Here is an 11,571-nt window from a genome sequence, read left to right as displayed (position 1 = left end):
TTTTAATAAAAAGACGTCAGCTGTTAGCCCAGCTAATGACAGATTGAGCACTGCTAATCATTTGAACTACAGCTCTCTCTCTCTCTCTCTCTCTCTCTCTCTCTCTCTCTCTCTCTCTCCTCTCTCTCTCTCTCTCCTCTCTCTCTCTCTCTCTCTCTCTCTCTCCTGGTTTCTTTCGTTGTTACTCCTGGCTGTCTGCCACGAAGGGAAAAAGCATAAAAACTAAGAACAAAACAAATTCACTCACAAAACAAAGAAGTCCTTCGCAACAGGAGGAGAGGAAGCAAGCTGGCATCACCACAAATAAAAACAAGTCTGTGAGAAAATGGAAAATGAAACATAGGAAGTCCCAACTGCCTTGTTTTTCCCTCTTCGTTCTCATTCATATCCCCCCCACCACCAAACATTGTCCTAGGGAGGTCGGTCGACATCTGCAATATGTTAAAAAAAACTTCCATTTCATTATTTATTTAAAGTTTTATTCTCCTTACTCAGTGTCCTTGATGACTTAGTTTTCTGTGTGTGCAAGTTTTGGATTTCTAGGCATGCTAGCTTCAATCCACAAACTAAACGTCAGTCCATTCACCCAGCTGCCCTCTGTATTGAGGCAAATGTCATAAATAAGGACAACATGCAGAATTGTAGAAACAAATAAGGGTATAAAGATATATTCTGATGTCACAGTGGCAATATCCAACGCCATTTTGGGAGCACCGGCATTGGAATATTAGTTTATTATGTTGGCAGTAAACGTTTTTTTTAGGTCATTGTGTAGTAGGTCCATTGTGGAATGATTTGTCATATTGGGGAGATGTTGTGCCATTTCTCATGCTTGACACCGTTTCCTTAGCCTTATGGTATATATGTTGATTTAAGATTTTACAGTTCACTACTCTGTTGAGTCCTCTAACGCCACAGTATCGCTAACGAGTAGCCCTAGTTATAGAATTAGAGACGCTAACCAAAAGGGGCCTCATTCAGATAACTACTGAATAATTACCATAAACTATTATTTTTAGAAATACAGTATGGACATGTGAGTGTCAACCAACCTACCAGTTGGTACACTCGACTAGACAGGCTGGTAGGCTGGTCTATCCATCACACACCTGGCGCTATTATAGGAGCCCTTTCACATCACACCTAATTGTCAACTACAATTGCATTTTAATGTTTTGTTAATGATTAGTTATTTGTCACCCAAAAGCTTATAAATTACTAAAGACTGCTGGTTATTATAATGTGTTAGACGTAAATGATTCAATCATATTGAAGGGTTATTCATGGTTAGATTCCCTGGTTCTAGATACATACAACACTTGTACATGAATATCCATACACTGGCAGGGCTTCAAGGTAGCTTACAATGGAATAATTAACCAAACACAGATTGGGAGATTACGAGAGAGAGCTCTGACGTTGAACAGAGAAAAGAGGGAACTAGCAAAACCATGCAGACCTTGTTGTGAGACACATGCACATGAGGAATGAGGAACTCTTGTTTTGCTAGTAAAAATAACACAGACCCTTGTTTTTGCAGCTGACTTTCGTGCGTCATTACAGCCCAATTTAAAGAGAAAGAACAGTATAATTTCATAAACAGAGAAATAGCAATATTAGCTTAACGATCATTGAGGGAGATTGAGCCTGTGACTCTGCATTCAATTCTTATTCTTTGTCTGTTACTGTTATATTCGAAAATAGTTGTGCATCATTATTGGTTTTTATACTAGTACAACATCGATTTCTGTTTAAAGTCCACTCATCTCTATATGATTCCTGACCATATCAATACATCACATGCATATGTAAGGCATGAAATAGATTGTTTTGTGTTGATTTGTGTTGATTTCATTGTTACTGAACAAGATGTCTTCGGGCGGTGACTGCTAGTCTCTGAGTCAGGTTGTCCAGTTGGCGAAAACGCAATTATTTTCACTTATCAGCAGTGTGTGTGTGTGTGTGTATGTGTGTGTTTTGGAGGATTGGGGCAGATGCTCAGGATCCAGGGGAGGTCAGGTCACAGGAATTGGATTAATTTTCAATCAGCGTCATTTCCAATCCCGTCCGCCTGGACCGGGGCCACGGTTACAGGACACGGCTGAGATCTAATTTTTGTCCCAGAACCCAGTAGCCCCGGTGGGGAGGTGGTGGTGGTGGTGGTGGGAGATGGGTGTCTGTATTGACGATGGTCATGCTTTATTGATCTCTGTTTTATGAGCTGCCTGTGTGTCTCTGTGCGGTCGTATGGTCAGCTCCAACGGGAGGCAAACATGATCTCTTCTGGACACACATTCTTTATTTTGGGGCCATGATCGAATGATCACTCAGGGAATGTGAATAACACACGGGACACACAGTGACAAGCACCCACCCACACATGTTTATACACACAAACACACACACACACACACACACACACACACACACACACACACACACACACACACACACACACACACACAAACAGAACACACTCGAGTCATGGAATGAACGGCACGTTCTCTTCATGGCCTTTGCAGAACAAACTCTGGTTTGGGAAGAATGTTCCTCTGACTAATATTTGCTTGTTTGGTTCCAACTAATCTTGGCCCCAGCAGTCCTCCTATGTTATGGCAGATCTTCTGCGGGGAGACGGCACAGAGCCTGGGCCAGAAACCAACCACTGAAAAGAGTGGAGTTATGTACTTTTTCCTGTTTCGTTATGAAAATATTCTACCGAAAAGCTCCCTTGGCGCGAGTAGATCTAGCTTTCAGTTGACTAGTTCTGTGTTTGTCAGTTATTTGTAACAGATCCTGCCTCCTTCAACATAATTGTTCAACACAAACATGAGGCGAAAGAAAGTGAAACACAGCGCTCACCCAGAGTAGAGCTTGTTTGCAATGAGACTTTCTATATTAGTCGAAAAACTTATTTGTCAGACTAGGTGCCACATAGCCGTGGACATCGCCAACACAGACAGTGGTGAAACAGCCACTTTGCTGTATGCCACTGGGGATAGCTATATCTCATCGCTAACCCGCTGTAAACCTCTTTCCCAGGTAGAACAGGGCATTGGTGTGTGACGGTGGAAATGCAGGTGTTCGCAGTGATCTGTATTCATATCTACCTTACCTCTATTGTAGCCAATGTTGCTAGCAACTTTCCCTGAAACAATTATTTTAGGACAATATAGATCAGGTCAGATCACCATCATTATCATCATCATTCTTACCACTATCATCCTCATAACCATCATCATCATATTGTCAGAGCATAGAATAATAGAGCAAAGAATGAGGTGATGTCCTGATAGTTGTTGATCAAATGGCTCATTTTGGTATTCTGTAAATGTTTATGCAACCCTATCTAAAGTAACAGTACAAAGTGACACCATAATAAACCTTATGGTCAATTAAATATATTTGAAACGTTGTCTTTTCCATAAATCGGAGGTGGAAGCACCATGCAGCTAAAGTAGGAGATCGACAATAGGCACGTTTTTTTTTGTTATTTTATGTTTTATTTTATGTGTGTTGTTTATTCTCCTGTCAACAGAACCCATAAACAACATCACTTTTTGCAGGAAATGTACATTTTTAGACTTGAGCGGTCTTTAGAGTTTCCCCTTGAGGAAGCTTTTAAGTACACATCGCCCCCACTAACTACCACGGCAGGAGGTAGAGGTGATGGCAGCTGGTCAAACTCAACTGTACTGAAGGTGGCTGCTGGCTTCTGTGATGGATCAGGAAAGCCTCAAAAGTGCGGTTGGGAAGAGTGTTCTTCAGGATGCAATGAGATATAGGTATGTGTCTGTGTGCGCACGCACTTCTGTGTACACATATAGAGACACACACCAAAAAAAAGGAAAATGGGGCGACGGAAGAAACAAATATTTGAAAGAAAGATTACCGCCGGAGCTGGAGAAAGCGAAGAAAAGGCAGCGTAAACAAGCTGGGCCTCTAGGGACGCATGTGTGTGCGTGCGCAAACGTGTGTGCGTGTTTGCGCGTGTGTCTGGCGGGGGTGGGGGCATGAAATAGACACCAGGAGAAGCGGTGAGAGGAGCAGACGGATGAGCCAGGGAAGAGGCGAAGGAGGAAGGTGGTGGTGGTGACAGTGGGGGTGGCGCTGGTGATGGGGGGATGGGCGGTGGAGGGAGGGGGAGAGGGAGAGACAGAAAGAGAGGGCTGAAAGAGAGGGCAGAAGAAGAGGAGCTGAAGAGGATGATGAAGAGGAGACTCATGGAGTCGACATGGAGGTAATGCAAATGGCATTAACAGGGGGGGGGGGGGGATAATGAATGCGTACGCAAGGTTGTGTTTGATGTCAACAAAGAAAGGGGAGAGGAAGGTGAGCGTGGGGTGTGAAGTGGAGGTGAAGGTATTTACGGCGCTGTGCAGAAGCAGATGTGTGTACGCAGCTTCAGAAGTAATAATGAGCCATTGAGCTTGCCTAAACAAGATGGCTGCAGCCAGGTAGCACTAATTGACTATGAGATGCTTTCTAGAGACCCTTGGATTATAATATCATTTTAGTCCAGTTCCCCTAAGGAGGCTCGTTAAGCACGCTGTATCGACTACTAAACACTGGGCTCGGGGTTAGGAGTGGATAGGCCCTTTATAGTTGTTGACAATAAAACCCTTAAAATAACTTATCCTTGGTTGACTTCTATGTCTTTTGTTTTGTTATTATTTAACATATTGGAATGTTTTAATGTACAGGGAAGTCTATGAATAGATTTTTATGTAAATTAAAACTAAACTTCTATTTAAACTTCTTCCATATATATATATATATAAGAAGATCATTAGATAGACTTTCCTGTACATTAAAACGATTTACAGTACATTGAAAACAATTGAAATGCTATTTTTAGGTTCATTCAAAAGCTGTAATAGTACATTTTGAATTCATTACATATTATGGATTCTGGAACCATGTCTGAAAACCTAGATCCATCAATCGTGTTCCCATAATTTTATTATTATAATATATCTTTACCAAAGAGCCCATCTGTGTAGTGCATGGGTGTTTATTGCTGTGCAAATGCTGTGAATATGCGCTTTATGTGCACAACATCTGCACAGCATTAATAAAATGAGAAAGTCTTTGTGCAGAGAGCACAACCCATGGCTCATGCACAGTGTGTGTTCATCATTCCTTTCATGATCTGCATCAAATAAATTGTGGATAGCAATTGAGGTACGAAGAGAGCAACATCTGGCAGCTCTGTGCTGTTATTAAGACTCAATAGAAAGATAACTTCTTCACCTGCCTCAGTCTCCCACCACGTCCTAAATACATATAAAAACATTTCGATTAGTAAATGAGCTTTATCAATTAATTATCATCCTTTCCATCACATCCGGTTCTGGTCTAACCAACCTTGAATAGTTGTATGTGGTAGCACCACCATCAGGGAACATCGACCAGACGTGATGCTGTGTTTACGTACTCCACGGTCTGAAGGAGCAGCATTAAAGACCACATGTGCCTGTGTCTGGCGTGTGTGTCCATGCCAAGTGTATCCTGTTCTAATAGGCCCATCCTTTCAGGTAAACACTAATCTACCTCCGGAGACACAATACAAAGTCATCTGAAATATTATATCAATAATCATAAAGAAGAAGAATATTTTTATAATTACATATATTATTAATAATAATAAAGAATAATGAGATATGCATTATAGCAGATAGATCTGGAAGTAGTTAGGAGAGCATAACCAGGAGAAGGTCCTTTATCGTTGCCATGCCAACAGCCATTCCTCAGTGTCAGGATTCATACTGGCTGAGTGACAAGGCTGTGGTTTTCTGCAGTATTACCCTTAAGAACTTCCCTGTTCAAGTCAACCACAACTGCTAACTGATGGCATCCCACTTTTGTTATTGACACTTGCTTATTGGCTGTTTTGGGGGGATTGTTGGTTTCTGCTGGGTTCTTTAACTGGGCAGATCCTCCTGTCCTCGCCTGTCTCTGGCGGCAGAGAAAATGAGCTGCCAAGAGCAATACTCAAACTGATCCCTCTCCTTCATTCTCCGGTGACACCCCCGTTATGGAGAGGTGAGGGGGTGGTTGGAACAAAGTAGGAAGAAAAGCGATATGGCTCCGCTGGAGAGCGAGTCAGAAGGACAGACCACAAAGAGTGACACATGACTACTTCCCCTTCCTCATCCCATCTGTTGGTCTTCACTCATTCCTCTCTTCTCTACTTCTTCTTCTGCTTCCTGTCGTCCTGTCTGCTGCCAAACAGCTTAGCGTGGTGGCGAGCTAGAGATGACATAACTCCCTAGTCCCATCCGGTGATTCATGGCGCTCCTTATCCGATCAGATCACTTGATGGCCGCAGTAAAGAACAAAATTAAATCCTGATTACATTTTCCTCTCTCACAAATTTGTCTGTCACTGAGCTGCCATATGCTCATAGGGTTTCAGTGCAGCAAACACTCAAACATACATGCATGCAAGCACATGCAGGCCCGTACACACACACACACACACACTCAGACCAGAGAGGGATAGGGGAACCAGCGTGAGGATTGATACCACAAGGTATATTTTTTTCCAACAGCCTGTTACATTCTTTACTGTTAGTCTGGAAAAATCCTTCAATTCCTGCAGATAAGTCAAAACTTATGAAATTATTGATTTTCTTTCCAAGACTAAGCATAATAATGTCATTTTTTCTTGCCTCGTGATAGGTTCATCAGAGTGTGTCATTGTGGCAAGTGGCTTGGGTCATTGGAGGATTGTGTTCTCGTGCCTGACGGCTATGAATATCCGTAGACGCACATTACCTTATGTGATTGAAGTCAATGTTTGGGTGTGCATTTGTTCTGGATGCATGGATGTCCCCCTGTGTGCATGTATGTGGGAGTCAGTATGTTGTGTGTGTAAGTATGCATTGTGTCTGCCTTGTGCGTCTGGGTGCTTGTGGGTGATTGTCTGTCCATGTGTATATATGCATAAATATATAGAGATATATTACTGTCTGCAGTGTGTTTGTGTGTTTTTATTTGTGCGCAACTGTGTGTTTATGCTTCTCTCTGTCTGTCACTGTGTTTGTTTGTTTTTATTTGTGTGCAACTGTGTGTTTATGCTTCTCTCTGTCTGTCTTTGTGCGTATCACTGTCTGTCCAACCGCGTGCACGTGTGTTTGTGTGTGTGTGTGTGTTTGTGTATGTCAGCTTTTTAATAACGTGCTGTCATTCAGGGGTCCAGCAGTGGCCTCTGGGCAAACTCTCCCAGTGTCTCATAACACGGCGCCTCCGGGAGCCCACGCCAGGGTCCCCTCGGCACCGAGGAGGAATCAGAAACGGCGGGGAATGCAATAAGAAAGTTAGCCCGGATAAAATAAAGGGCTTGGAAATGTCAGCATTCTCCCCTCCTCCCCCAAAACTCATAGCACCAAGTCCATCATCCACACTCTGATAGACGACGTACAGAACTAGGAGGTCTAACAACCAGAACACATATAAGCATACACCAATGCGTATTAACTCGATTGGCATTAACTTTTGGTCGATTTTGGTTCTCTGCCGGTTAAGAGTTGCACAGAAAAGATGAAAAATGTCTCAATGTCTTATGAATTCTTCTTCAGTTCTTTCTGTGTGATTATGTGTGTGTGAGTGTGCATGTGTGTGCGTGTGTGCGCGTGTGTGTGTGTGTGTGTGTGTGCGTGCGTGTGTGCGTCTGTGTGTGTGTGTGTGTGTGTGTGTGTGTGTGTGTGTGTGTGTGTGTGTGTGTGTGTGTGTGTGCGTGCGTGTCTGCGTGTGTGTGTGTGGGGGTGTGTGTGTGTGTGTGTGTGTGTGTGTGTGTGTGTGTGTGTGTGTGTGTGTGTGTGCGTGTGTGTGTGTGTGTGTGCGTGTGTGTGTGTGTGTGTGTGTGTGTGTGTGTGTGCATGCCTACTCACATATATTAGCTGTGCCCTTGGGAATGGGGAGGTAGGAACCGGCGCTCCAGGCACGGCCCTGGTAGTTCCTCTTGCAGCGGCCGCAGTCAGGGCCCGTGGTGTTGTGCTCACACGCGCAGCTCAGCTTGTCCTTGTCCATCACACACACATTGGCGTGGAGGTTGCACTTGCAACTGTGGTCGATTAGAGAGAAGAGAGAGAGAAAGAAGGGAAGAATTTGAACAAAAAGTGCAGATTACTTTTTGGGAGATTCCAGTGAGGTCGAGGTACCTCATGGAGATGCGACCAGCGCATCAACAACTCTGGAGTCGACTTAAGGAGAGCAAACTGTTGCCTGCGTGTTACCTGCGGCTACTGAAAGAGACAGAGCTAAAGATAGACAGATAAAGAAAGAGACAGAGAGGGACAAAGAGAGTGAGAGAAGGACAGAGACATAGAACATGAGAGAGAGAGAACGAGAGAGAGAACGAGAGAGACAGAGCGAGACAAAGCAGCAGAGAGCGAGAGAGACAGAGACAGAGAGAGACAAAACAGACAATTTAATATAAGTTTAGTGTGCAACCTTGAATTCTAAGGCATTGCAAGACTCGAAAAAAGTTTAAACAAGTTGCTGTTCAAAACTGAGCCTGCGCAGGTCCAGACAGGCTATTATCTTCTCCATCAATCAAAATGTCTGCCGTCCTCTGCTCCCTGGACTGGGAGACAGGGACCCTTACAATGCATCACTGGGAGAAAAATCTGGATACAGAATAAATCAAATAAACATACACGTTGAGAAGAACGTTTTAGTGGGGAGAAATGAGCAGTGACAAAATACCAGATGTTGGTGTTGAAGATGATGATGACGACGATGATGATGATGAACAAATTTAAACGGCAGTACCAATTGAGGATGAGCACTCAGAACGTTCTCAAAGGTGCTCTAGGTGACATTAAAGAGCAATTTTCAACATATGAGTGACTTAAATGCTCTGTGAGCGCATGTTTTGAGTTGACTTTGACTGTCTCCCTGTTGAGCTGAATGGGGAGAAAGTTTACAGAGAGGGAGAAGACCTTTTTGGGTTGCTCAGTTTCAAAACCTTGCCTTCTTCTGTTTGTTCCTAGATTCATTCTCTGCAACTCTCAAATCTTACCTACTGGATAATTAGTTGATCTGGGTGTAAGAAAACATATCGAATTGAAAGTGCTATGCGTGTCCTTCCTTTTCTGAAGGTAAGGGATAAGAGTGGGCACGAAGATGAGTGAGACCATAGATGTGACTTTGATGATTTGACTATAGAATGCAATCAATTCTTTCCTCCTGAGCACAATTCTCATTCTCCATGTCTTTTTTGTTTTTGGTTTATTTGTTGCTTTGAATCTTCATCTGACCCTTCCTCTGTTTTGGTGATGGGGCTAAAAGTTCAAATAGGGAAAATAAAAGTTATTGGTATGGTTTTGTGTCTTCTCCCTGACAATGGGAATGTCATGTACTAATTGCATTACTTTAGTTGGGCGACCTCATTTTCTATCATTATCCTCCATTTCTTTTCGCTCACATTCTGTGCAATGACCAGTACTTGATATCTGACCAGATATTAAACTATTCCAAAGGCAATCAACCAAGTTTTCCAGGTTCTCAAAAGTTTGATGGAGACGTTTGAAATGTTTGAGTAGCGGTCCAACTTTTCATAACAGTTGCAATAGCACAGAGCTGTATAGGTCAGAATAGATGGATGGAGACATCTGACGGTGAAAAGTGGCTCAATAAACACGAATGAAACAAGCACACATACACTCTCTCTCCTGCTCTCTCGTTCTCCTGAAAGTGCCCTTTTCATTCAGCTATTTTTATCAGGAGCCAGGTGAAAAGCATCTCTCCCACCGATTTCGAGGTGTGGGATGGTCCAGGCCCGATACCATCCCCCTAGGGTTAGGGGTGGGGGCGATAGAGGAGGGAGACAGAGAGAGAGTGGAAGTGTGGGGATCGACCCGACACAGAAAGCCTCGGTGGCGCTCGTGTCGGCCATTGTCTCAGCAGTTAACTCTGGTGACAGTTGGTCTCTGTCATCCAGCAGCCAGACCCAAAAACAACTCTCCCCCAAGGTGACCTGATGTTGACTTTCATTCGCCGTTTTCCTTAAATGGCCAATTAGGCTGAACTGTTAGTAAAAAATGTAGCATGATAGCACTCATCATGTGATGAAATATTCCAATAGTAATTCCAATTGTACTACTTTAAAATGTTATCCTCAGTATAATCCTATCATCTTGAGTTGTATTATGATATAGTCGTTGGTTTTATTGTCTTTCTTACCATCATGGGTTTCTAGGCACCCTCATTAATGCGGGCTTTAAAAGCCTTCATGGCAGTGGAGTGCAACATAAAGACGTCGAGAGCTATCCGTGAATTATCGGCTTAGCTACAGATCACGTCGGTCGTCAAAGTATGGTGGCGCGTGTCATTTTATTACCACGTGCTGCCGGTTGAATTAAAGATGAAATTCTCTAAGGGTGTGTGCATGTGTGTGTGTGTGTGTGGCGATCCACATGATAGGCCTGACCAGGGTTTCCATGGTGACAAATGAGTCAGCTGGGGTGATGCAGATCTTCTTGAATTGAGTCATAGGGCCTTCCTCATCCCCCTACAGGAACCCTTGTTGGCATTTGATTGCACACATACACACACACAGACATGTGTACACACACAGAAAGACACACACATGGATGCACAGCATGGGTTGGCGGCCTGAGAAGAGAGTTGACATTGCTGATGTTCCCTGGGCAAAAATGTTATTAAAATATTCTTGGATAAAGTATGACACACTGCAGGGATCTCTAAACGGATATTCCCTCCAGCGCAAGCCTGGAGTAGTGTGGATATTCATAATAACGAGATTACGACTTCTTTGACACAGCAGGAGCAAAACTGGCAACCGATTCTCTGTATTTCTCCTATTATTGCTACAGGGTCCAACTCAAACTCTCCCGTCTGTACAACACCTCAGTAGGTAAAGGTCCTGAGCTCCTATTGCTGTCTGCGTTCAACACCACTGTGAGTTACCCTGGTCTTTACGCCATCTGAAGTCAAATCATTTTTAGATTTTTTTTTTTACATTTCAAAATCAATGTTGGTAAAAGTTGAAGGGAAAGGAATAATCTACAGTTGCGAAATACAGATTTCATAACCAAAAATATCAGTTACCGAGAGTAAAACATTTAGCCCAAAAAGCATTCTCATCACTCAGCCATGTTTCAACAGTAAAATTAAGCAGATTTGCCAACGAAAAAAAAGGTCCAATGAGCCAATGGACTTTTTCAAGGGATTATGTTGAATGATGTCCAATTACTGATGAGTTAGAAAATGATTGGCAATAAACGACTATCACACTGTTTTACATGAAGACACAAGGCTGACACTTCTGTTATGATGTGTATGAATGTTTGTGGGACACCACACACCACACACAAACACACACACACACACACACACACACACACACACACACACACACACACACACACACACACACACACACACACCCACACACACACACACACACACACACACACACACACACACACACACATAGACTCAAATTCATTTTCATGTGAAAATATGTGTTTGTTGCTGTATTTGCCTGTTTTGTGCTACTAGTATATTTAGAAAACATAAATATACCTTATATTGTACAAAA

The 11,571-nt window shown here is 43.0% G+C and overlaps 1 protein-coding gene across 3 annotated transcripts in view; it reads right to left on the bottom strand.

Annotated features, from left to right (window-relative positions):
- Positions 1 to 7,886: 7,886 nt before the first annotated feature.
- ntng1a (netrin g1a) overlaps positions 7,887 to 11,571 on the bottom strand; it is a 75,401-nt gene continuing 71,716 nt past the window's right edge. For all 3 annotated transcript variants that reach the window (XM_030349376.1, XM_030349375.1, XM_030349377.1), the window contains exon 4: positions 7,887 to 8,067. In XM_030349376.1, coding sequence (XP_030205236.1) covers positions 7,887 to 8,067 — 181 coding nt within the window. The remainder of the gene's footprint in view (positions 8,068 to 11,571) is intronic.

The sequence above is a fragment of the Gadus morhua genome, chromosome 23, assembly GCF_902167405.1.
Source record: "Gadus morhua chromosome 23, gadMor3.0, whole genome shotgun sequence".
NCBI classification, from domain to species: domain Eukaryota; kingdom Metazoa; phylum Chordata; class Actinopteri; order Gadiformes; family Gadidae; genus Gadus; species Gadus morhua.
Note: the sequence above shows the minus strand (reverse complement) of the source record. Positions and strands in the feature narration are given on the sequence as shown.